This window comes from Colossoma macropomum, unplaced genomic scaffold (assembly GCF_904425465.1).
Source record: "Colossoma macropomum unplaced genomic scaffold, Colossoma_macropomum, whole genome shotgun sequence".
NCBI classification, from domain to species: domain Eukaryota; kingdom Metazoa; phylum Chordata; class Actinopteri; order Characiformes; family Serrasalmidae; genus Colossoma; species Colossoma macropomum.
In genome coordinates, this window is record NW_023494804.1 from 37,125,725 (window position 1) to 37,153,358 (window position 27,634).

Consider the following 27,634-nt stretch of genomic DNA (forward strand, 5'->3'; position numbering starts at 1 on the left):
GTGGTTTCTGACACTGTGTGACATCAACAAAAGTATCCCATATACTTAAATACAATAGTAACTGCTTGTTTTTGTAATTTTTGTATTTTTTTGTCAGTATTTGGCAGCACACTTTGGTTCCTAACTATAGTTAAACAACAGTACTCATGTACTGTACTGTACTTATGATCACCTACTTATACCCCATGCCCATGCCTGCGTGAAGGTTTTGGACACCAGCTCATTCAGTGTTTCTTCTAAAATCAAGGGTATTAATAAAGAGTTTATCTGCCCTTTGCTGCAGTAACAGCCTCTGCTCTTCTAGGAGAGCTTTACACTAGATGATGGAACATTGCTATGAGGATTAGATTGCTTTTAGCTACAAAAGATTAGCGAGATAAGGTCTTAAACCCCAACATACCCATTAGACATTGTGACCTTAGGCTCATATGCAGCTACTCCAGTGTCACGTTCATTGGCAATGCTTTTCTATGGAGATTATACAAACTGTACATGTGCATTTGAATGTCAGCAATGGGTGTATCTTAAAGTAGCTGAATTGGATACCTAAAACGCATCCTGTTTCAAATCATGTTATTCCAAGCTTTACCTCCAGAGGGTGCAAGACTCTCAGCAGATAACACCCAGGGTCTTTTCCACCCAGTTGAGCAGGTGGGACAGTTCTCCTGCTCCTCACACATTCCACTAGCACCAGGAATTTATCTGCATTTTTAAAATACGCTTGACTGCTTTTAAAGTAAGAGACACAGTGCAATATATAAATATATATATATATATATATATATATATATATATATATATATATATATATATATATATATATATATATATGTATGTATGAACATATAGCATTGCTGTGTCTGAGGCAAGTGAAATTTGGGTTTTTAGACCAGGAAAATACCCTTCTGATGATTTATCTTGAAAGAGGGAGGAGACTTTTAAAAACTACAGCTGCTCTTTGGCGGATTTTTGGGGTGATTTTTTATTTTTTTCACTAGCCAGTGACTATATAGCTAGCATTACTGCTAGGAAGTCAGATGTTATTGCAAATGTATAATCATGAAATCTGTCTTTATATAATCACTACAGTGGAGAAAATGAATAACTTCTCTCCACTCATTAGAAACAACTCATTGGATGAGGAGGACAAACAGCTAAAAGCTAGCTACCTGGCTAACTGGATACCTCAATTTGGCCTATTTTTCTCTGATGGGAAGGATAAAAACTTGCATCCATTTTGTGCTGAGTAAAGACAGAATTGATGACTGAGGTAAGAGTTAATTCTAGCTTGATTGTATTTATTAGCCTACAGCTCAGTGGCTAGGCTGGCAGTCAGTTTGAATCACAGAGATTCCCAGTGGTTGGATGACATATTTGTGCAGTGTCCCCAGTACTGTTGTGAAAACATGAAAATGATATAAAACATAAATTCTGTTAACCCGAAGAAGCTGAGTGATATAAAGCTGCCCAAAATACTACATAGCATGACAACATATTAAATGCCAGTTTTAGGTCAGAATGCTCTTTAAGGTGAACCCATTGCTGACATAGATGTTCAATTGAACACACAGCTTGTATAATCTCAACGGAAAGGCAGTGCCAATAGAATGGGATGTGTTGGAGCAACAGCACATGAGCCTAAAGTCACCATGCTCAATGCCAAAAGTTCACTAGAGGGGTATAAAGACACCCGGCACTGGACTTTGGAGCAGTGGAACTGCATTCTTTGGAGTGGTGGAGCTCCATCCAATGCGTTTGAATAAGTTGGAGTGACATTTGTGGTCCAGAACTGATCATCCAACATCAGTAAGATAAGATAAGATAAGACAAACACAACAGACAGTATAGGCAGACATTATAAACACAGACATAGGAACTTTAAATGAAGTGAGAATAAGCAAGAGTATAAACAGCTATAGACAATATATAACTACAGTTCTTATAGTACCTGACCTCACTAATGCTCTTATGGCTAAATGCATTCAAATTCTCACAACACAGGGGGGACAAATATCTTATTAATACCCTTGATTTTGAATCAAATGTTAGATGAGCAGGTGTTTATAGATCTTTGGACATTTGGATATCAATCTGATAAAATGCTTTACTAAATAAGGCTCTGAAAAACTGTAAATTATATACAAATTAAACTTTTTTCCCTATTAGTATCATACAATGGGGCCCATTACTCAATGGGATCATTTTAGTTTATGTTTCTCATGAAGTACCTTGGAAGGTTTTTACCAAAACATCTGTATTCAGTCAAAGTTACATTTGGAAAATTCTGAATACAGTTACTTTTAAAATATTTACCCACTAAATAAAAACAAATGTACAATCTTTAAAAGAAACACCATCAGTGCTTGTTTATCAACTATTTTAAAATCAGTGAACTTGTGCAGTAAACTTGCTCATTAGAATCTAAATGGGAACCCAACAAATGGCTTCTTTACTGACACTGAAGATCCTGCTGAAAAATTGATAAATCAAGATGACGAGGCAGTTATTAATCTCGAAACTGAGCTCTTTAGAGAGCTGCTTTAACTGATCTCCTCATTAGTGGACATATTGCAAGTGTTGTACTGGAGTTGTGCGTTTAACTGAAAATCACATAGCTAACCACTTTATAGTCAAATTTGTTATTGGGGTATGGCAAATCATTTGCTGAGTTCATGAGACAGCTGGCAGTCCTGCTGAGGTAATCATGGGAAGGGCAGTGGTGAAAAATGATTGTGCAAAACTTTTTAAAATGTAAGGATTTCATTCAAATAATAGGAACAGTTCCAACAGCCTCATCAAGATGTATTCTAAATATTCTCTGAATATGCATTACTGTATGCATTTAGGACAGTGTAATCTATTTCAGCCACCACTACTTTTTAAAGCACTCTTTGAACTCTGTGGATGATCACATTTAAATTCAGAAGTGATGTGAATCTTAATTATTAGTCTTAATTCATAGAAAAGTCTAATCACGATGCTTAAAGAGAGAAAAAGAGAAAGAGGAGCCAGAAGAAATGGCAGAACGTATTAATAAACAAAGAACGGGAAGAGGAGGAGTGAGGCTGCAACGCACTGTAAAAGTACAACAGAGGGAGGGCAACAAGTAGGGAGGAGAGAGAGAGAGAGAGAGAGAGAGAGAGAGAGAGGGAGAGAGAGAGAGAGAGAGAGAGAGAGAGAGAGAGAGAGAGAGAGAGAGGGGGGGAAAGTTCCACCCTCAGAGAGAATCGAGCACAGCAGCTGTTCAGGACAGACCCACCGCAGAGGAGCCAATGGCGAAACACATGGACAGGGGGTGAGGACGCTGATGAAGGAGGGATGAGTGCGTCTGGATCAGAAAGCAGGCTCTGGGCTTTGAGGTCCAATCAGAAAGGGCACAGGCCAGGCTACAGCCATGAAAGTGTGAAGTGTTAGATGGACGTTCAGAAAGAGGAACTTCGGGGAAAAGATCAGGAACTGAACATAAACAGAGAGCAAGAGCATGTTACAGTAATACAATAGCAGTACCTGAGAGAGAGAGAGAAGTAGAGAGAGAAAGGAGAAGACTAGAGGGAGCCACAAAGTTAACGTGGGGAGAGAGGGTGAGAGAGGGAGAGAGAAGAGAAAGAGAGAGAGAGGCAGGGAGAGAGAGAGAGAGAGAGAGAGAGAGAGAGAGAGAGACACACCAAAAAAGGGCTTGAGCCAGCGCTGGAATCACTGCTTGCTTGACAAACGCACAGACGCGTGGTGAGAAGAATAAGGCAACAACAGAGAGAGAGAGAGAGAGAGGGAGAGAGAAAGAGAGAGAGAGCGAGAGAGAGAGAGAGAGAGAGAAAGAGTGAGAGAGAGAGAAAGAGTGAGAGAGAGAAAGAGAGAAAGAGAGAGAAAGAGAGAGAGAGAGAGAGAGAGAGAGAGAGAGAGAGAGAGAGAGACACCCTGACTGATTTGTGAGGAGCATTAAAGCCTTGAGCCCAGACGGTGGGGGACAGGGTGCACTCAGTCCTGGGTACGTGTGCTGCAGTGCTTTTTTAAGTTTCTTGTGTAGATTTATGGTCAGTGTGAACAGGCAGTGTTCTTTACGGGATATGGAGCGGAGCTGGGGCTGAACACAGCTCTACAGCTGTGCTGTGCCACTATGTCGTCGGGCCCTGGGCCCCGAGAGGCCCCGGTCCTACGGGAGAAATTGCTGAAGGAGCCTGGAGGGGCGGATGAAAGCGGGGCATCGGGCCCTGTGGGCCTGCAGACGCTGCTGGACCTTCTGGTGGGCGTCTACCAAGAATTCCAGTCGTCCAGCCCGACCAGGGACAAATACATCGGCCGCTTCCTGCAGTGGGGTCAGTGCCATTCATTCACACCTCAGAGTCCTTCTGTCTACCATTCTAAAGCTGAGAATCACTGTTTTCACTACCATAAAACCAACTTATATATGTGAAAACACTGAATTAAAAAGCCCCCAAAAAAACGCTAGCACCCCTACAGAATTCTAGTAATATGTTAGTGCTAAGCTAACAGCGATTTACATGAATATTTTTTGTCTGTTTTAAGTTAAAAACATTCAATTCTTTGCTTTTTTAACATGTAAAAGGCAAATTCATATATATTTTTCATTGAAGCAGTTTTACAGTGACTTCTTCAGCAAAAAGCCCTGACATACAGCTGCTGAATTTTTAACAACTGACTGAAACACACTGGTGATGCTACCTCTCGTACTCACAGCCAGTGACTTATCTAGCAGGCGTTGAGTGATGTTTTTACTCACAAACTTGGTTCCACCCACTGGAAATTAAAACATAATTGGTAAATTCCACTGTCAGTTCCTAATTACATTAGCAGTTAATCTGATACATTAGGCCTTCGGTCCTAACCAATAGAATATCATGTTTAGCTGTATTTGCTTGGATACCATAAAGAAAAAAATCCTGATTGGATAATTTTCTGCTGGGTGTGTCAAGAATTTAACCAAACTTAGCAATGAAATAATATTATTACTGCAATATATACAGAGTTTAAATGCAATACATATGATGACTGAGTAAAAAAGGACTAAAAATCACAGATTACATTTTTTTTATTATTTCACAGAAATAATAAGGCTTTCTCTGGAGACCTAATTATTTCTCTGAAGGCCAGTGGTGCCTAGGTTTTATATAATTTGTAAGAAACTAAGTTTTAAGTGATGCCTAATATTTCAAATATGATGATAAAATTTACACATAAGATGATAAATGCTATATTACTATATTTATCATTTAAATCCTACATATCCTACATTTTTTTTCTTAAGGTCCACTTATTTTGATTATTTTCCATGTATGGACTGTGCAGACTGAGGAGCAAATGGTATGTTTTGAAATTTTAAACCTGTTTACATATTACATCACGCTCTTTTCTTAAGAAAGGAAGGGTGAAAATTCAGTTTTCCCAGATTTGGGCCTTTTATTAACCTCTTGTTGTTCCCAGAATACATTTAAACACTATATAAAAACACCTTTTAGTGTCTAATCGATGTATATAACATAACAAATGTCATTGATATGACAAGTGATTCCAAACTTTGTACGGTAGCATGTGTGTGTGTGTGTGTGTTTAGTTGCTTGGTAACTGAGTGTGGAGCTCCAGCGGGCTCCGGCAGGATGTAGCTGGGAGGTGAATATGAACACAAGGTCGTGAAAGAGAACGCTATTCTGAGGTCATGTGGTCACGCGGGTGTGAATGTGCGCCAAAGTCACCATGTGTCTCCAAATCCAGAGCTGGGGGGCATCACAAGACTCTCTCTTTGCGTTTCTGTATGTGTGTGTGTGTGTGTGTGTGTGTGTGTTTGGGTGATGAACTGACCAGATCAAAGCAAAGCAAAGATACAAGAGGATCAACTATCATCCCTTTATGACAAACTTAGCCGACGCTGACACATCCATGTGTACCACACACACACACACACACACACACACACGCACATACACACATATACTTGGGGCAGGCTGTGTTGACGTTGGTCCGGTCACCCTGTACATGGAGGTCTGCAGGGAGAAGGCATGGCCAGAATCAACACACCGGCAGAAAAAGACTCTGACACAGAGACACAAATAAACTCTTCTATTAGTGCCATATACACTGTATATACACTGTATTGTTTATTTACTTTTTAGTCAAAAAGGCCATTAAGTTATTCATTTTTCAATATCAAATAAAAAAAATAAAAAAAGCAGAAAACATACATTTCACAGAAACTTACACAGGAGCCACAATGATTAAATATTATATCTAATCTTTAGTGTTTAGTGCGTCCGCACTTTGCCTTTATTACAGCTTCTTTTCTTTTCAGGAGACTTTCAGTTTTTCAAATCTGGAGGGATATTTTTCCAATCCTCTAACGTTCAGCATTAGAATTGTATATGTCCTGCAACCACACATACACAAAACATGATAATATTAATTAAAAAAATAAATTACATATTCAATTATATTGAGGTCTGGACTCTGGGGTGGTCAGTCCATTGTTTTGAGAACACCAGCAGCAAATTTTCTTCTTTTTAGTCTATTTCTCATAAGAACTTCTTGACAGCAACACATCCTTTCAGACTCATAGCACTGAGTTGTCCTGTCTCAGTGGAAGGATGGACAGAAACACCTGTGGATTTTTTTTACCTGAAGTAAGGGGAGCTTGAGTTTCTCCTGTTCTGTTTATCTGATGGTGACAGTTTTGATGGTCTACCAGGTCTTCCATGGCCGTTAGGACTTCCATTTTCTCTGTATCTTTTCATCATTTTTGGAACTCCAGGTTTGGAAACTCCTCTTTAACTAATTTCCTTTGACTTCCTTTTAATCCTTTCACAAGTGAATTATCTCTTCCAAGATATCTCCTGAAAGATAACTTAACCCTCTATTGCATGATGTTCCCTCTAGGCAACAAACCCATTTTCCTCACTTTACACTAACATTATACATATTTAACAACAATTACAGGGTTAATAATAAAGGGAAGAGTTCGAGTGAGTCAATAAAAAGCATGTATTTGGTCATAATATCTTTTAGTGATTACTTTTAAACCCCTTTTTTAACACTCAGTATCAATTTTTTTTGTTATGAGAATTTGCGGAAGTATATTTGTTGAAGCAACATTATAGGACAGTGGAATGAATTCAGCCAGTCACAAGCCAGATCTCACCACTTCAGGGAACACAGCTTTATATCATTTCTTCCCATTGTTGTACAATGTTGCCTCAGGGCAACATACCGCAAAAGGATCCCTGCACACATTACTATTTAAAAATGTTGAATTGAATAATCAGCTTGATTTTATGCAAGAAAAGTGAGCCAAATATTTTTTAATTGCTCTGATAATAGGGTTAATAGCTATTTTTAAATTAAATGTAATAAATGAAGGGTATATATATATATATATATATATATATATATATATATATATATATATATATATATGTTGCGGTATGTTGCCCTGAGGCAACATTGTACGACAATGGGAAGAAATGATATAAAGCTGTGTTCCCTGAAGTGGTGAGATCTGGCTTGTGGCTGGCTTGTGATAGCAAGGACTAATGCAAACTGTGCAGGAACAGATGACCTATCATCTCCACCTTTATATCTACATGGAGAACCAACAACGTAGAACAGCAAGTGGACATAATGTTAAAAAACTCAGCACTGCTGTGTCTGATCCACTCATACTAGCACAACACACACTATCACACTACCACCGCATCAGTGTCACTGCAGTGCTGAGAATGATCCTGCTCTGTGGTGGTCCTGTGTCATCCTGGCCATTAATGAATATGGTAAACTGACAAATTATGTGGAAAGATAGATGGACTATAGATGGACTATAGTTTGTATAGCTGTAAAGTTGCTGTCTGAACAAAACCTTGTATTTCCAAAAAAGTAACTTTAATGGAGAAGTAAAAAAAAGTCTTGATTCGAAATGTTAACACTTCTTCTACAGAGAACACACTTCTTCACATTTTATTGCACAATTATTTGATGAATTTAACATATTTGGGAAAAAACACAAAATGTGGCCTGTGCAAAAGTTATTACATTTTCTATAATATTTTGTAACATGTTAAACTCAGCAAATAAATAGAAAGTGTGCTCTAAAATTAGCAGAAAACACCATATTCAAGTTTGTTCCCTGTATTAACTGCAACAAACCCTGCCATTTGAGTCATAATATTTGCGTATGAATATATATGTATATAATGATGTGGTCATATATTTATGTATATATAATATGTGTACTATACACTGTACTACTCTTCTGCTGCATTACTGGATGCTTGTCATGAGACACTCCGTAGTATTGGTGTGTATGTGTGAGTGTCGGAGTACACACACAATGCCAGAACAGCTGAATCTCTGGGTATTCAACAGGTGCTAGAAAACCAGCAGCCACTGACATACTGGACAGAGCAAAGCCAGAGGAACGGGTGAGATATTTTTGAATAAGTCACAATAAAATCTCCAACCCCCCACACAGTCAGCTGCTGGCAGCCCATCAGATGGCCTAGAGGCCAATGAAAACCTGTGTGTGTATTCTTTAGAGAGAGAGAGACAGAGAGAGAGAGAGAGAGAGAGAGAGAGAGAGAGAGAGACACACACATAGATTCATTGTCATTGTCTGTGTTGTAGTGATATTTCCATTTATGTGGCTGGCAGGCTGTTTGGCTCTGGTCCATGAGGGGGAAGTGGTAAACAGGAGGAAGGGAGTGGTGGAGAGATCCACACTAAACTTTCCACAGGCACACATTTGGGCCTTGAGGGTGGGGGCTACCTCAGGCACCCCAGCATGGAAGCAGAAAGGCTGGGGTTGAGAGGCTTGCTGTCAGTTCAGTTCAGTGAGTTTGGTAGAGTGATCAGTGAGTGGGTTTTGATCAGTGGGCGAGGCTGAAAGGTGTGAGTGTGAAAGGCGGAGTTCAGTAGAGCTACAGCAGGATGTTCCCCTGCACAGGAACATAACTGTAGCATTTCCTGAGTGCTTAACCTTTATTAAACCAGTTTATTTACAGGGTACAGACGACATGCAGAGTGAAGAGTGTTATATCTATATATACCTCCCACTGTCTGTATACATGCCTGCATATATAAAACACTGCTGTACCAGCGCAAGACCCCCCACGTTAGTTTCGCTGCTGTAAAGTGAATAGTCCACCACTCAACTAATATCTGGTCCTGTGGTGGCCCCTTTCCACTGATTACAATATGTATACCTACAAAGTATGTACAAAGTACAAACTTAGATATGTGTGTGTGTGTGTGTGTGTGTGTGTGTGTGTGTGTGTGTGTGTGTACTTAAAACTGCATACCAGAGTTTACTGCAAAAAATGGGTCCAATAAATTTTGCACTCTTGTGAGTGAGTGCACAAGTGGGCACTGGTTCATTTGTTGGCCAGAAAATGAATTTTTGCCATGCTTTTAGGCAGATTTGGGAAAGTATTCATGATTTCTACACTACAGCCCCATCTGCTGGAAAAAAAACCCAATCTTCTGCGTTAATTCTAAATTAATTCAAAGTAAAATTTGTTTAGGAACTTCAGTTTCAGACCAACATGACCTCGGTTTCTCCAAGACCATTGTAGCACAATGATCCCTCTTACCTGGAGGTACAAGTGTCACTTAAGAGACTAAAAACCTCTTTAATAGCGCTCAATACAACGACCCACAAAGAGCAGAGGTATACAAAGCAGCCTAAAAAAAACACACTCAAGTAAAGACATTATTGTTCCAATGCAATAGTAACTCAAGTAGTATAAGTATCAAAAAGTATGAATGTCTGCCAAAAATAGCATGAGTAGTTCACAATAGAACAGCAGAGGAACTTTGTATCAACACAGGAACTGAAGTTTATGTGCTCTTCTACTCTTTTTGAGTGACTAAATAGAACCGAGTAGAAATATATTCTCTTTCTGAGTACAACTAGATATATTATCATTTGAAAATGCTCAGGGAAGCACAAATCCCAATCAAACTTTACCTTATGAACATGGAACTGAGCAAATATAGCTAGTTATAACCTTTCTCAGATAGTCAGGAAGTCTTCGCATAGTCTTAGCGGAAGTGCTTTAGACGGAATATGACATAGCAATATCACACCAAGTCCCTCTTACATAACTACAATGTGCCTTTATTTCCAGAGCAAATATATTAGGGAAGGTTTAAAAATGCTTGTGCAGAGTGGAGAAACTCTCCACATGTAGTGGCCTTTGGCCTTATAAGGGTGAACCAGGAAATAAGCAATTTTCATTTTTTTTAAGTATAATATGTAAGAGAGCCTTGGTGTAAAGTGAATGTTTAGCATTAGTATGTCTAGCCTTGTTTCTAAGAAGCAGAAACCTCTTTTTTGCAAAAAGACGTAGCTTTACAAAGTTTAGAGTTGTCAGATGTTAATTAAAATCTCACTAGTTTAGCTTTCAAAAAGATTCTCAGAGATTTTGGATTTTAGGATCAGAGTAATTTCATCAGCTGCTCACTTGCACTTGTATTTCTTTCATTTCTTGGTTTTTACTTACCTAGTGCAATTTCCAAGTTGGACTGATGTAAACATGTTTTTCTACACTGTACTTCATTTAGAGCAAATTCATTCTGAAATATGTGATGTCTTTCTTTTAGAAATAAGTGTACCTTGCAAAAAGATTAAAGATACAAAAAAGTGATAGTTTAATTTGGCTGCTACTACTGTTGTGTAGCTATGCAAGGTGTCCATTTTCAGAGGGAAGAAGTAAACTTCTAACCCCAAACATGTCCTGGCTGATCAACTACATGTGAGGTGAGGGGAAAACTTGGCCTTTTCTCTTCAAACAGGAATTCCACTGATTTTTAACATTTTCTGCTTAATTGTCAGTTGCAAACAAAGTTATTCAGAGTAGTTTGGTTCACTAAAGAGAAACTTACAGATTCAGAGTTCTCTACAGTGGTGGTGATATGAACCAGGGGCTGCAATGTCTACAATACAAATATAGACATTTTATTTACTATCCAAAGCCACTAACGTGTCTTCTGAGCTTTTTATGTAATGTTGTAATGAAAATAAAGAAAAAAAGTTTACTTTGGGTAATATTTTGCCTTGCAGTGTAATGAAGGTACCACTAAATGCATTTAAAAAATACTTTTTAGTATTTTAAAAGGATCATAAAACAATGTGTCAGACATCAGGCAGTCAGGCTGTATATCTGTAAACATTTCATTTAATAACTTCTTTGTGAGGGAGCTTTAAAGACATGAAACTCCTCAAATGTCTGGTTCCTATCATCACTACTGTGAACAATTCTGACTTTGTAAGTTTCTCTTGAACCATTTTGAATGGCTTTGTTTACATCTTAACCATTTTATTATGCAAAAAAAAAAGTAAAATTGGTAGAATTGATCTTTAAATATGAGGTACTGAAGTAAAGTTATTTCACATTTCTACACAGCTCTGACTGTGGTAGAGATTCAACATGCTCTCCTCAAACCTTTCCATTTCTCTCTCTATCTCTCTCTCTGTCTCTCTCTCTCTCTCTCTCTCTCTCTCTCTCTCTCTCTCTCTCTCTCTCTCCTAGATCCCTCTCACTGTCTCCTCACTGCTTTCCTGCTCCAGTTACTGTTTTGGGATGCGTCTGTACGTTCGAGATGTGGAGAAACACTTCTGGAAACTTCTTTCCACTAAAACAGTTTACACTGTTGCCTTGCTCTCACTCACATTCCTCCTGTGGATGTGTGTCTGTGTGTGCGTATGAGTCTGCGATCCAAGGCACTGGAAAAACTTGCCTTAAAAAAGTCTTAAGCAGTGGCGAGCTATTCTTAGCATCATCTGTTCTATTTCTGACCAGTTTGCTCTTAAAGGAGAATAGATCTGTCTCTTATGTAGGGGGATGCCTCTGTCTCTATGGAAGGGGAAAGGGCTCGTCTCCTAAAGAGGAATGGGCCTATCTATCAAGGCGCGAAGGAAGGCATTCACTTGTAGGCCTTGCCAAAGGAAGAACCTCCAAGGCATGGTGCATCAGATAAAGACCCATTCATTTTGGGTCATGCTCAATGACGGGATTAGTGTTGCACAATGTATTGAAAGTTCTGTGCTTTTTCAGCACTACAATAATAAACAGTTCAGTACTTTCTGTCTTTTAATAGTTCTTTATTAAATAGGGCAACACAGTGTTGATGCTGTGTTCTACCTAAAGAACATGGTAATTTGACTTTGATTGCTGAATATTGACCTTTTAAAGAATTTTGTATAGGAAAAAAAAGATTGCATTTGTATATCAGAGACATTTGATACATGTCTTGAAAATATGAAATGGCCCAAATCGTGAAAAACTGACTTTTTTTTGCTTTTTTAAAATAAAAGAGTTTAATTTAGTGTGTAAACATATAGTCCATCTATGAAAACTAACCCACAAAAACAACCTGGTTTGAATTAATTTCCCTTAATAAACTCTCTGTGATTATTATTTAATGGAAATAAAGTCTAGAGTATATCGCTGTTGTCGGAAGAAAACCTCATGTCCAAAATGGTAACTTTATAGAAGAAGGAAAAAACTTCTTTACTTTTAATGTAAGTCAAAGGAACCAGACGTTTTCCCAAGTCATTGGGCCATCTTTTGGTCTCATCATCATGAAATTTCTACACAATGTAAAGGGCAACAGGCATTTTCAAATTATGTCAAAAACTGAAAAACGACAAAAATGGAGATACGAGGTTTTCTTCCGACGGCAGCAAATTAATATATGTATATTATATATGTATATGTATTATATACTGTCTACAGCAGTTTAGCTCTGCCCTTTGACAACAGAAAAACAGTCTGTTTAATTCTAAAGAGAGGCTGGAAAATGGCCATGTAAAAAAATTATCATAATTGTTGACACAAAACCACACACGTTATAATATAAAAAGCAAGAAAAAAATAAAATACTGAACATTTAACATTTATCTTGTAAAAAATGTCAAAGTGATTCAGCAGTTCTGTAACTGTGGAATGTTTCAGCCTTAAATGTACTATTTCTGGTTCCTTTCCACAAGTACCACTTCAACAAGCACATTAAAGGGCTGACAAAGGAGAGTTTACACAAATGTCACAGTTGGGAACTGAACACAGGTTTCAGCGCAGTGTATTAGTGCCTTTATCTTGTCTCCAGAAAGCAGCTTGCTAGCTGTTTGAAATCTAGACTGTTTGTTTTAAGCTGGCCAACAGGTTTAGTTTCAGTATGTATTCACAAACTAAATCAAACACCAATAGTTCTGCTATGGCTGCATGAAACAGTTAGATCTAGTAATGGATCTAATCATTTTGTCTCCTGACTATTACAAGTAGGGCAGTAGGGGTAGGATAACAGTTCCACACTGAACTGAAATTGAATCACTTTATGTGTGGCCAAAATACATAGCCCCTGATTCAGAGTAACAGTTCATAAAAAAAACCCAGACTGTGGTCGATCAGTCAAAGCACGTCAAGGCTAATGTAGCTGACAAGTAATAAAAGCTAATACACCACCAATTAGATTTTTAAATATGTGAATTTAATATGTTATTTGTAGTGTTATGTAATATTCTGTAGCACAGCAGTGCATCCCTGAGCTTCATCAATTTGACAGTATTCACGATTTTGTATCCTTTTTATCGTTTCATTGATCAGTGTTCCCTCACTACAATACCCAGCATGCATTACACAAATCCATCCGCCCCCCACTGTGATAAAGAAATTAACTCACCTAGAGGACAATAAATATGATGATATTTGATAACATGATATTTGGCTTTATAACTGGAACATTAACTGGCTTCCTTCTGCGTTAGCCAGCTAGCAGGGTAAATAATTTTTAAAAAGTCTGCTCTCATGTATCTTCTCCAAAGTGCTTATAGTTCCTCTCACCTTCAAGACGCATCATCAGAAAGGGGTTTCCTTGTCTTTCAAATGAAAAATCTCACTCTCAAGACTCTCAAGACTATTGTGGTACCAAGATGTCAGCAGGCATGTTTACAACAGACCTAGCGGTTGTTAAATTGTTAATTTTGGCTAAAAAGCTTTACAGTTCACAATGCACAATGATAACTGGTGGGGCATAAGCTTCTATCAGCTGTTAGCTAGTTAGTAGCTCCACTGTAAAACCAAAGTAGACACTAAGGCCCAATTCCACTTCTTATTTTTACCCTTACCCCTTCTTTTCGAGTGTCATCTTGCCCCTTGGAACTGAGTTACAAGAGGTGGTGGTTGAAATCTTCCCTACAAAATGGGAGCCTCAAATAAAATAAAATATTACTTCATTAAAAGGCTACTAGTGGTGCTCTGCAGGCAACCCTGCCAGTCAATCTCACTGCTGGGCTTTAGGTACATATGGGGAATCATATGCCTTCAGAGAGGGGAGGGGGCAATTATTTATTATTATTTATTTATTATTTAATTATTTTTATTATTATTTATTATTGCCCACCCCTAATTCTTTGGTGTTATGAAGCGGAAGTCAGCTATTCACTGGCTTCTTGTTTGAATTTTCTGTTCCACCTTAAATGGCACAGCAGTTCTGACTAGCAATTTTTTATGCGTGTTATGAAGAAAAGGACCATAATACATACAAATGACATTAAACTAAGATAATGCAGTGGTTATCGTAATTTTTTAACAGAGGTTTCTTTGGTCGCCTGCACAGCCATCTTGCCGCTTTTTCTTTTTTTCTCATAACACTCTGTTTGGAGTGTGTTTCTGAAAAACCTCTGTTTGGAGGGTCGTGTAGCTCTAACACTTCGCCCTACCCCTCTATCTCAACTAAAAAAGAGACACCTTACCCCTAAGTGTGAACGTGCGAAACAGAGGGGTAAGGGCTCAGTGGTAGGGGCAAGGGGTGAAATGGGATTGGGCCTAAACATGTTTTGATGACTGATTACTTTTTGGGTACGGGTAAAATTGTTGCCGAACTATCACTTTAACAAGTACAAAATTCTCCCACCTTCCACATCACCAGCCCACACTGCTGTATCCAACAAACCGACCTTAGTAAACTTACTGAAAACCAACCACAGCTGACATTTTACCTCTCTTACCCGTTCACAGCCGAGCCCCTGGTGAGACAGGTCAAGAAGACTCGCATTAAAAGGAATGATTTCAACATCTTGAAGGTGATTGGACGGGGTACGTTCAGTGAGGTGAGCAGCTGGAGCCTGTAACTGTTTTAATGTAATATGGCGTGTATGTATAGCCTGGAGAAATATATACATTTATATAAGTGTTTCTTTATCATGTTCACATTGCAGTGCTCAGTCATCAACACACATAATGTGCTTGCAGGTTGCAGTGGCCAGAATGCGCAGCAATCAGCGAGTCTATGCTCTGAAGATCATGAACAAATGGGACTTGCTGAAGCGGGGAGAGGTAAAACACTGTACACACTCCTTAATCCTTCCACAAGGCTTTAGTTGTTCCTACCATAGTGTTTTTTTCATGAAGTATACCTCGTACAATCTTTCTCACTACATCTCTCTTTCTCTGTTTCTCTCTCCCTGTACTCGTTCAGACAGCATGCTATCAGGAGGAGAGGGAAGTTTTGCTAAAAGGAGATCGGCGCTGGATCACTGAGCTGCACTATGCCTTCCAGGATGATAATTATCTTGTATGTTTGAGCAGAAATCAAGGTTTACACTTACAGCAAAACAAGGGTTTGGTGAAAAATCAACAGTATAACATACTACGATCTTTGCAGAGCTAACCAGCATAAAACCAGCATAGACCAGCATAGCTGATCATCAGCAAAATGTGTTGTGACCATCAGCATGTGTTGTGACCATGACCATGCTGGGTGACCAGCTAAACCAACACCAGACCTGCAAAAACCAGCTTGAACCAGTTTAGAATGGCATTGAATTCATGCTGGTCTAAGCTGATTTTTCAGCACGTATCTTGAAGCTTTCTGTCTCTACTTTTGTCCATTTTTGTCACACAATGTCAGAAACTACAAGCAAGTCTATTTGAGATTACTGGACAACTCAGTGTGGTTTTGAGGCAGGTTTTCACAGTGCAGCCATTCTTGCTGCCCCTCCACGTACACGCCACTGTGGAATCCAGCATAAATGCTACTAGTGTTAACTTCCCAGCCAGCTTATGTGACCTTAGCAAACTCTCTACAAAGTAATAGTTCTAAAAGTAGCAATTGACCCATCAACATACCATTCTAGTTTACACTCTGGTGCACTTTTTGTGATGTAGTAGTACTTTATCCTCTCCTAGAGGAGCAAAGATACAAATGAAACTTTGTCTCCAGCACCTAAAGTTTTTGACTAATTCAGCCAAAAGTGGCAGAAGTGCAAAAGTTACAGTTAGCCCCATAGGAGGGGTTTAACTGTAATAGCCTGAGTGACTAGTAGTAATAGTTGTTAAAAAGTCAAGTAAAATAATGCAAAACACTATTAATTCTACACAATTCCATGTTGTTTTCCAGCCTAAATACATGAAAAATACCTTCAAAATCAGCACATGTTGTGACCATGACCATGCTGGGTAACAGCTAAACCAGAACAAGACCAGCATAAACAATATTAAAACAGCTTAAATTAGCACAAACCAACTCAGAACAGCAAGGAATTCAGCAGGGATCTTGAAGCCTTTTGTCTGTACAATGTCAGAAACCACAAGCAAGTCTATTTGAGATAACAGCTCATGGTTTTGAGGCAGGTTTTTACAATGCTAATCGGTGTACATAATCTTCCATCATTTGTTACCTACATTAGCCTTGTAGCTTCAGTGCAAAACCAAACATGTCTTGGCTGATTGAGGGGAAAATTGTGTAAATTAGATTTTTCACCAAACTGTTCCTTTTATTAACTGAAAAAAGGGAAATTTTATATTGCACTACATTAGGTCATTTATCGCTTTTTAATGAGCAATAATTTTATCTGTGTGTGTATTTTTCGGTGCCACAGTATTTAGCAATGGATTACTACGTTGGCGGAGATCTGCTGACGTTGCTCAGTAAGTTTGGTGACCGTATTCCAGAGGACATGGCTCAGTTTTACTTAGCCGAGATGGTGATGGCCATCGACTCTGTCCACAGACTGGGCTATGTTCACAGGTGTGTATGGGTAGTAAACATATTGTTGTGTATGTGTGTGTGAATGTGTGATAAAATAATATTTGTGCTTTTCCCTGTAGAGACATTAAGCCTGATAACATCCTGCTGACGGCGGATGGTCATGTACGACTGGGGGATTTTGGCTCCTGTTTGCAGCTGCAGGATGACGGCTTGGTGAGATCACAATGCTTTACCCAGCAAACATGCTTTACAACCAGCAACTGCCCACTGACTTCTAAAGGGTGCTTTTCCACTGCACACTCAAAAACAAGAAACCCAAACAGGAACCAATGGAACTTATGGTTCTAATTCTACTGCTTGAGACACAGCTAGAACTGTCATAACAACAGCAATTAATGATCTAATTAACTTTTTAATAATTTATGCCAGTCTGCAATGAATGCAGAGTATTAGCTTTAATGCAGTGAAAGTTGGAAGCTGCATTTAGTCGGAAACTGGAAAACAACATTTATTTTAAGCATGCAGGGTCATTACAGAAAAACTGTGCTGATTTCTGCATGCATGTATATTATTCGCTCAGTCTTTCCCTGATTGGTCTGTAGCCAGACAGTTTGGTCTTCTAGAGGCGGGGTTAATTGTAACTGACTGAGGGGTAAGTTTTACCAGCCTGTTAAAAAAGCTGGTAAATAAATGTGCACAACTAATTCATAATTAAAACACAATTAATTAGATGCAAGTCTGTGTTATTTGAGCCAGACAAGCTTTACAACCTAAATACATAAAAAAATATGTTTGTCAAAATAAATATGATTAGAGAAAATAATTTTTCACGTGACATCTTTAGTGCATTTTTGATGAATCTGTGCATAAACATGTCCAAATTTAGAGTTTATTCTACCTGCTTACTGTCAAATTCGCAGATGATGTTGCTACGGGGATACGAGAACATGACTAAAAGGATGTCCTACTTCAGCCTGTTTAACTACGTGAAATATCTATGTTACATTTGACCCCACATTAGTTTGTGAACCACTCTCCCCTACCATTTGGTCTTCTTGGTACCAATTTTGAGCAGGTACTGAAAACCATGAATCCACATCTTTAATTTTTATTTATAGAGGGAAACTAGTGGATTATATAGAAGGTGCACAGTAGATAGGCTGCTTTTGCTAGATACCTTATGGTGGGCAATGTAAGTGTGTGACTGCCATCATAGTACATCAAGTGTGTTTGTGTGTGTGTGTGAGTGCAGATCCACTCCTCACTGGCTGTGGGCACTCCAGATTACCTGTCTCCAGAGATCCTGCGGGCCATAGAGGGAGGAGGGGGCTATGGGACAGAGTGTGACTGGTGGGCTCTTGGTGTGTGTGCGTATGAGATGTTGCTGGGGACCACACCCTTCTACGCAGAGTCTCTGTCTGAAACATACGCCAAAATAATCCACTTCCAGGTGAGTAAGATCATCATCATCATCGTCATCATCCTTAAACGCTTTAACACTCCAGACAGGGTCTCGTTGTTGATTTTAAAAGGGAATTCTGCCTTTGTATTTATTTATTTGTTTATTTTTGCATTACCCAATCATTAAGATGTAAACAAAGTCATCCAGAGTGTCCTGATGTGAAGTGGTTCATTGTAGAGAAACGTATAGAGTCAGAATTGTTCACTGTGGTGGTGATAGGAACCAGACGTCTGAAATGTTTAATGCCTCTAAAAGCTCCCTCAAAGAACGTTATTACAGGAAGTGGTTATAAATATTTTGCCTGATGAATAGATGTTTTCCAATAGTTCTGAGATTAGCTTTTGGCCTAAAATTTATTTTTTAAAAATACATTCATGGTGAAAAGACATACTCAATGCATGGTGTTGTGAGGCAAAATAGTACCCATATAAAATGTATATTTCCTGAACTGCCACTCTTTTTCCATTATTAATATTATATACAAAAACTCAAAAGACACGTGTAGGTTTACTGATTTTGAATCATCCTGGTTCTTATCAGCACCAGGTTAAAGAAATTTAAATCAATAACTTTCTCTACATTGAATCATTTCACATCAGACCACTCCAAATAATTTTGTTTCTCGACAAGTGAATTATGCAGAAATTTTGATAAATCATTGGAATTCCCCTTTAAGACTTATTATTCTGTAACTACTTTGAAAATAATATTTAACTACTATGGACCTAAACTATGTAGTTATGAAACTAATAAACTGGAATGATTCCTGAAACATAACATCCTTATAAAGTGTATCTGTGTGTGCATGTATGTCTGTGTGTCCAGGACTATTTTGAGTTCCCTCCAGGAGCTGTGGAGATTTCGGCAGAGGCACGGGCGCTGATCTCAGGGCTGCTGTGTGAGAGGAGCGAGAGGCTGGGCTCTAATGGCTCTGCGGACTTCAGGAATCATCCCTTCTTCAGTGGACTGGACTGGATTGCTCTGCACAGGCTACCTGCACCATACCACCCTGAAGTCTCCAACGCTACAGACACCTCCAACTTTGACGTGCTGGATGACTGCCTCAGTGAAACAGTACCGAATTTTTCACAGTATTTCTTTGACTCGCCTTTAGATGGCAAACTAAAGGGCTCAAAACATGGAAAACTGAATTTTCCTCACTTTCAGTTTGATGTATGTAAAAATAATTTAGAGTGTACTGTTCAGTCCATATATTGAACGCTGCAAAAACAGACCCTTTGGAGTTACTTGTTTTTGTATTTTCACAAAACCCAACACATTTACATACACCCACCAATTCACCCTCCAGTTTCACCCTCTCAAGTTTAGCCCTGTCATTTCATGCTTTAGTTTTAAGGAGTGTTTTGGCCTTTTGCACAAGACATAATACAATCAGCCAGTAAGAACAGATCTCATTAACAGATATCAGTCTTAAAGGCAGAGTGACAAAGCAGCCTGTTTAAGTCTAAGAGATAAAGACAGGATGAAAAGTGGCAAAATAAATTATGACTGTTTTTGGTATTTAAAACCACACTAACATTATAAGTGAACCTCAGGCAGAAAAAATGGAATACAGGAAAAATGTAGAAATATAGGCCCTTTAACAAAATGCTCACGTGTCTTATCACCTCTATTTGTGTGTATGCTTGTGTTCTGTAGGAGACCCTAAGTGACGTCATGGACAGAGCTCCTGTAGGAGTTCATTTAGCCTTCGTTGGATACTCTTACACAGCCACCAGGTCAGCATTATTATTATTAGCTTGTCTTTTTCTACACTTTCAGCTGATCTGCTGGCTTCCTCTCCTCCATATAAGCCATATTCCTCCTTACAGAGAAACGGGCGCTGTTGACCGTAGCCAAGACATCATGATGGAGATCGACCAGCAGCTGGGCAGAGAGCATCTATATCTTCAGGAGAAACTGGTATGAGGTGCTTGAACACAACCAAACCCCTTTTGCTGAAATCAGCAAAAATATTTATTAGTTAATCTTCTAGACAATTCAAATCTTTCCATTACAGCATTCCACATGTGTGCTGTAACCACTAAACTACCAGCACTGTGGCAAGATAGCGATCATATAATAACATTAGGTACAATGTTAATTTAGCATTAATAATCCTCAAACACGGGCCAAAGTTATCCTAGCTATTAATTTAGCCAACATACTTAGCATAATGTTAGTTTACTAGTAAAGCATTGATAAAGCTCAAACACCGGCTAAAGTTAACATGATCAAACTAGCTATCAAATTAGCCAGCATACTTAGCATATTGATAATATGCTAATAAAGCAATGATAAATCTCCAACACTGGCTAAAGTTAACACTATTAAACTATTAAATTAGCCAACATACTTAGCGTAATGTTAGTATGCTGGGGTTTTGAGATTCCTTTTCTTTGTATTTCACTTCTACAGTGGTACCTTGTTGCTAATATGATGATAACATAATCTGTGTTAGCATCCCTGCTAAAAAACAGCACATGGTCTATGGTGGTCTATGCTGTTCTATGCTGGTCTGTGCTGGTTTATGCTGGTCTAGTGCTGGTCTGGTTCTGGTTTAGCTGGTCACCCCAACGTGGTCATTGTGGTTGACTAGCATACTAGAATTAAAACAACATATGCTGGTGATCAGCCATGCTGATCTATGCTGGTTTTCTAGCAGGGATGTTCACTGTAAAAGATGGCTTGTTAGTTCAACCTCAAAAAAAATATTTCTTTTGTGAGAAGCCATTTAACTGGTGTTTTATGCAGCTTTTTTTAACAGAACAATGCAAGGAAAAATAACAATAACAATAAAATGAAAAATGAGAACATGAGAATGATGAATAGCAAAATAAAGAAAGTTACTTTTAATTGTAATAAATTTGTTTGTGTCGTATTTTCCCCTGTTGTATGCGTTATCTATAGCTAATGCTTTCTATCCGTGTTGTTTGGTATACACGTCATAATCTCTCCACTCACCAGGAAGGCACTATGACGTTGATAAAGGATCATATATAATGTGCTTTGACCCCACAGAACTTGTATTTCTTTACAGTATTCACACTGATATCTGATATTGTCTTGGGCAGATAAAACCGAACATGAACAAAGTCAAGGACAACCCTAATAAAACTCAAACTAGGGTGTCCTAATCTGTCAGCTGTCCTAACGTGTGCAAAAAAAAACATAGCTCAACAACACAAGTTGTTTTTTAATTAGGATCTAGAAAACCTGCTGCTCAGAGATAGTGTAACATTAAAAGGTGGCTGTTGCTGATGATGCTTGTAGTTTTACTCAGGACAAAAATATCGTCGTGTTCCTGTTGCTATTAGTGAGAGTATACATGAATCTATTCCAGAGTCAAGTGTGGCAACTCAGGGAGCCTGTGCCAGCTGAAGTGCCAACACAGAGAGTGCTCCCCCAGGCTCTTGAGCAAAGTACTGCAGAGCCCTCACTCACTTCAGAAACGGACCAGAGCAAAAAGGAAATCGAGGAACTACACAGGTATGCTGCTTACCCTTCTGCCCTACCTGCCTCACTATCTTATTTGCACCTTTGCCCAGATGCTCTATCTTCCAACCTTGCTGAAAATAAAAGAAACAAGCTGGTTTACAAGTCAAGTCAAGCCAAGAGGCTTTTATTGTCATTCCATCTATGTACAAGTACACAGTGGAGTGAAATTACGTTCCTCCGAGGAACACGGTGCAACATGGAACAAAACAGACAACACAAAGTGCAACGTACAGACGTAAGTGTGCAAAAAGAATTAGACTAGAAACAATACAATAAATACGATAAATAAAACAGACATTAGACACAGTAAACAGACAGGACAGTGCAGCGCCGACACAGCACTCATTTCTGAGCATGAGGTGAGTCTGTGAGTAAACGCAGTTAGATAACATATGTGAGTACAGCAGTTCCTGAGGTAGGATATACACAGTACTTGAGTAAACAAAGTGTAAACACTGTACGCTGGTCTGGTGCTGGTTTAGCTGGTCACCCAGCATGGTCATGTTGGTTAACCAGCATACCAGCATCCAAAACACAACATATGCTGGTTTTGGAGGTGGCCAGTTATGCTGGTCTGTGCTGGTTTTTCTAGCAGGGTACCTGAACTTTGATATTGCTATTGACCTCCTCTGTTTCACCTCCTCATTTATGCTCTCATTCTCGCAGGCGGCTTCAGGAGGCCGAACAGCGAAACAAAGAGCTGGAACAAGAGGTGCAGGCCCTGCGTAAGGAGATCTGCAAACTGACGGTCCAACAGGAGAAAGGCAAGGAACAAGGCCATCACACCATTTCTGAGGAGAGAAGGTTGTTTCTTTCTGAAGGTAGTTTTTGGGCATATCATGAAAAGCTCAGTTCCACAATTCATTTTCTCAAAAGGATCCTTATTAACGTCATCGTTTACTCAGGGACTAGTCATAATCTGCAATTTAGCTCGGAAACTTCTCTTCTATGCTGGTTTCTGGATGGTGTCAAACCGACACATCCACATAAACTTTTTTTGTTTTTGGACTTTTTTGTGTCACCATGAATGTGTATGTTTAAAGCTTTTCCCAGAGATCAGTTATACATGTGTCATCCAGGAATAGGAGAGTGAGAGTTCTTCTGCAGCACATGCCGTTCAAAGACAGTACAGCAGTCACCCGGGCCTCGTGACCACAGAGCATAGCGGCTCAACCACCCCCCCACTGCCTCCTGCTTTCACACCAACAAGCCACTCATGAAGATACAGACTCTACACTCACTCCTTTTGCTTTATTTGCGTGGAGCAGGCATCACTCTCAGTCAGTCACGCATGCCATCCCACAGTCACGCATCACCTTCGTTCTGTTGTCTACCGCAGTGGGCTGCACATACCGTTTTCAAGTGGTGGTTTGGCCAAAAATCAAATTTACACAATTTTCCTTGTACCCAAAACGTAGTCGATCAGCAAAGACATTTGTTTGGTATCTGAAGTTTGCTTCTTTGGTTTTGCACTAGTGCTAGGAGGCTTATAGCCAACAAGTAATGGCAGCTTATAGCCACTAGTCTATCATTGTGCAAACTACATGCCCAAATCATCACACTTACCAATATTCTTGTGTGGGTTCTGACACTATATGACATACTGTTATCTAGAAAAACAGACAGAAGTACAAAAAAAAAAATGTTTTTAAGATGGCCACCACTACTGTTGAGTACTTAACAGCTTGATGTGGTTTGAGGCAAATGTGTGATGATTTACTTTGCATGATCCTAACCGGTGGCTTTAAATGAATGGATCATAGAAAAAAAAATCTCCACTCCACTTACACCATATGTAGTGAGCCAGTCAAGACATGTTTGGTGTCCTTATTTTACTTCTTTAGTGTAGGATTGGAGCTACAAGGCCAACATTGCTAACAAACACTAGACGTCAATAGTCACCCAAATTGTTTCTATAACTACATCCCCAAAACCTTTCTTAATGTTCAAACCGAATCCAAGTCTTTATTAAGGTTGCACAGACTTATAGATGTTATTTAGGGCACAATATGACATTATGTGTAACTATAAAAGAGAACAAAATACAAAATGTCACTATGTAGCTGAACACAGAGGGCAGCATTTTAATACCTGTTGTGCCGAATTCCCTCCCCTGCAGAATCCGACCCATCACAGAGGGATATGGAAACTAGATTACATTTGTGATTTCTGCTGTTTCTATTCATAAAAAAATATCTTCAATTAGAAAATTCAAGATTAACAGTTATTTATAAAAGAAACAACCAAAATCATTTCCATATATCTGGGTCATTCTACAGAAACGCCCACTTTTTTATCTATCCATACGATACCAGTGAGGATTGGTGTTACCAATCCTCACTGGTGTTACACATAAGAAAGGTAACACCAGTGACATTTTTATTGAAAAATGCATTTTACAAAATGGCTGCTACAAAGCATCAAACCATATGTTGTCGATCATAGAATATCCACTAAAATATGTCATTTAATCCATTTGTAATATATTTTTTCACGATTACATTTTTTCACATTTATGTAAAATAAGTTTTGTTCGATAATAAAGTGCACTTTAAGTCATTCTGTGTCATAAACCACATCAACAAGTCTATGTGACTTTATTGAAGACCTGGAAGCATTAAAGTTTTGCAGGTTTTGGGGATGTTTTGGGTGACTATTGACTTCCAGTGTTTTTTAGCTATGTTAGCCTTGTAGCTCCAGTTTAAAACTAAAGAAGCAAAATTTGGGCTACAAACATGTCTTGGTTGATCAACTACATTTGGGGTAAGTGGAAAATCGACTTTTCGGCAAACCATTGCTTGCTAGCTAGCCTTGTAGCTCAGGTACAAAACTAAAGAGGCAAACTTCAGACAAGAAAACATGTTTTGGCTGATGAACTATATTTGCAGTAAGGGGAAAATTGTGCTGCTGGTCGTGGGAGACAGATGTGTGTGTGTGAGGATCTGGGTGTGTCTCCCTTTTCCACAGGACTGCTCTAATGGCTCTTTTTCGTCCCACTACAGAGCTGTGTGTGTGCCTGCCGCCTGTCTTTATGCCTGCTCGCTGTGCGGAGCCTGTCGGGGATGTAAGCGTGCCTCTCAGCACCCTTTTTCTCTGTCTCTCTGTGTCTGTGGATCAGCACCATCCCTCTAAAATACAACAGCTAGCATGGCTGGTCATCACATAGCCTTAGTCTGTGAGCATTCTGAAGAAGTATGCAATCATAAGAGCACTAAGCTCACAGTCATTTCCTTTCTCTGCTCACTGTTGTTTTGCAATGCGGTGGAACAGTACACTGCTTGCAGTGACTGAACCATTGACCTGATGTTTGCAGAGCCCGGTGGTGCCCCCTGCCTGCCATTACCCGCTAGTGATGCCTCTACTGCGCCACCTGATGCTCTTCCACAGGGTGAGTGCCAGCTCATCTCAAGTGATGTTCACTCTACGTTCAAGTCTATGTTCACCTGCCAACGAGCACCATTTTTGCCTATGTTCACTTCAAATCAGAGTCTTCAAATCTGAATCTGACCAAGAAGTTGGAACTGAAGATTAAGTTCTGTAATGTGAATACAGCCAAAGTGGTCCAAATTTCATTCAGATTAAACTTCAGTATTTACATAACTCTGAAAATGAAATCACATTTAGGCTACATTTAAGCAAACAATCACTTCAACACTTTAAAGCAGAAGACTTCAAATCTGGACCTTGAATCCAGTTTCAAGTCCTTTAATTGTATTCACTTGTTGTATTTTATTTAACTGTTGGTGTAACTGATTGGCCATGTAATGCCAAACCTACCACTGCAAATTGAATTCACATCGTTTTTGCTGGGCTTTTTTCAGAGCTTTGTGAACACAAAAAATAGAATCTTTTTAAATCAGAATTAAATCACTTTGGCTACGGTCACATTGCAGGATTTAACACTCATTTCCAACTTTTTACTCAGATCCAACCTTTCTGCCTTGACAGTTCACATTCTTGTTTACAAGCGACCCCCTGACCACATCTGTCATTAATGTGAACAAACTCTGCCCTGAAACGACCCACATGCATGTATTTTATCAAGTTAGCTGCTGCGGCCGACATTGCGTGATGCTGATGCATGGCTTTCAACCTGAGGTGTATCATTACGGTCGCATGGGCATGTGAAAGATATGTATCCAATCTAACAGCACATATGGTGGGTGGCACGGTGGCGCAGTGGGTAGCGCTGTCGCCTCACAGCAAAAAGGGCCTTCAAATCTTCGATTCCCGGCTGGGCGACCGGGGTCCTTTCTGTGTGGAGTTTGCATGCTCTCCCCGTGTCTGCGTGGGTTTCCTCCGGGTACTCCGGTTTCCTCCCACGGTCCAAAGACATGCAGTCAGGCCAATTGGAAATGCTGAATTGCCCCTAGGTGTGAGTGTGTGTGAGATTGTATATGTATGTCTGTCTGTCTGTCCTATGATGGACTGGTGACCTGTCCAGGGTGTATCCTGCCTTCCGCCCAGTGACAGCTGGGATAGGCTCCAGCACCTCACCGCGACCCACAAGGATAAGTGGTTTAGATTATGTATGTATGTATGTATGTATGTATGTATGTTTTTTGTGGTCACACATCTTTGAAAAGTCTGATCTGTTTTACATGTAGGCAAAAAAATCTGATTTCAGTCAGTTAATCTAAACGCGCATGCATATTATATCACTGTCATCGTCATCATCCAGTGTCAACAGAGGCTAACTTGCGGGTCACTTCAGGGCACAGGTCTGTTCACACTGCTGACAGATGATACGTGGCTTTCAGACATGAACATGAACTATCAAGGCCGGAAGATCGGAAATGAGGAACAAATGAAAACTGAGCTGTAAGATTAATGTGAACGCAGCCATTGTCTTTCCTAGGTGCGTTGGCCACAGGTGAGGTGTGAGTCGTACCTGCTGGTGTGTGCTGAGGGCGGGGAGCTCCAGATGTGGGAGCGTCACTGCAGTTCTGAGCTTTCCTGAGCTCTACTGTGTGAAGACCAGCTGTCTGACCGTCTGTTTAGATCCGGCGCTGGGATCAGACTCAGACTGCTTATACACCACCAGCGTCCACACTCTCTCACCCACACCACTGACACCCCGTCTGATAACATTCAGGAGTATTGTAAGTGCTACTGACCGGTAGTATTGGAATTCGATGACTAATATACTTCATTTGTTAGTGTTAACTGTAGGCGACTTTGCCCACTTTAATGATTGCACTTGCTAATGAGAATGGCGTGTAGGGTCTCTCGGTATGTATGATACTCCCTTTTTCTAAGCACTTACATCTCTGTGTAACAAAATGTAACACCAGATAGATCAGGGTGGAATGAGCTCATGCTGGCTTAGCTTAGTCAGCCAGAACTGAGGAGAGGACATAGAGAATGACCACTGAAGCCTGAGTGTGCTGTTTTGATGCACTGCGTACTAAAAAGATAATATATTACAAGTTTATTCTTTAGAGAGTTGGCATTATATTTTGTACAAAAGAAGTATTGAAACATATCGCACATAAAACTATAGTTTTGGGTGAGTATTATGTATTTATTATAGGGCTACTGATTTGTTTGTCCTTAAATGCTTGAGTGAATAACTTTACTGTTTCTGGCCTGGCAAAAACGTTATTGGATTATACTTTTATTATAGTGCTGTAGAAGACTTGATGCTCCACCACATGAATTTAGTTCACTTTCATTTTGTGAACTTAG

The 27,634-nt window shown here is 39.4% G+C and overlaps 1 protein-coding gene across 4 annotated transcripts; it reads left to right on the top strand.

Moving 5' to 3' along the window:
• Positions 1-3,173: 3,173 nt before the first annotated feature.
• Positions 3,174-27,312, top strand: LOC118824885 (myotonin-protein kinase). Of its 4 annotated transcripts, XM_036595334.1 has the most exons (15): positions 3,174-4,313; positions 15,015-15,106; positions 15,249-15,332; positions 15,475-15,570; positions 16,877-17,025; positions 17,106-17,199; positions 18,239-18,436; positions 19,274-19,522; positions 20,108-20,187; positions 20,281-20,371; positions 21,792-21,937; positions 22,613-22,710; positions 24,949-25,010; positions 25,260-25,334; positions 26,805-27,312. In XM_036595334.1, exons 1-15 carry the CDS (start codon positions 4,115-4,117, stop codon positions 26,904-26,906), a joined length of 1,815 nt encoding a protein of 604 aa, XP_036451227.1. In that variant the 5' UTR covers positions 3,174-4,114; the 3' UTR covers positions 26,907-27,312. The 4 variants fall into 4 exon arrangements, with proteins under 4 accessions (XP_036451227.1, XP_036451228.1, XP_036451229.1 ...); XM_036595335.1 differs by lacking the exon at positions 24,949-25,010 and having other exon boundaries at positions 22,613-22,767; XM_036595336.1 differs by lacking the exon at positions 24,949-25,010.
• The last annotated feature ends 322 nt before the right edge of the window (positions 27,313-27,634 follow it).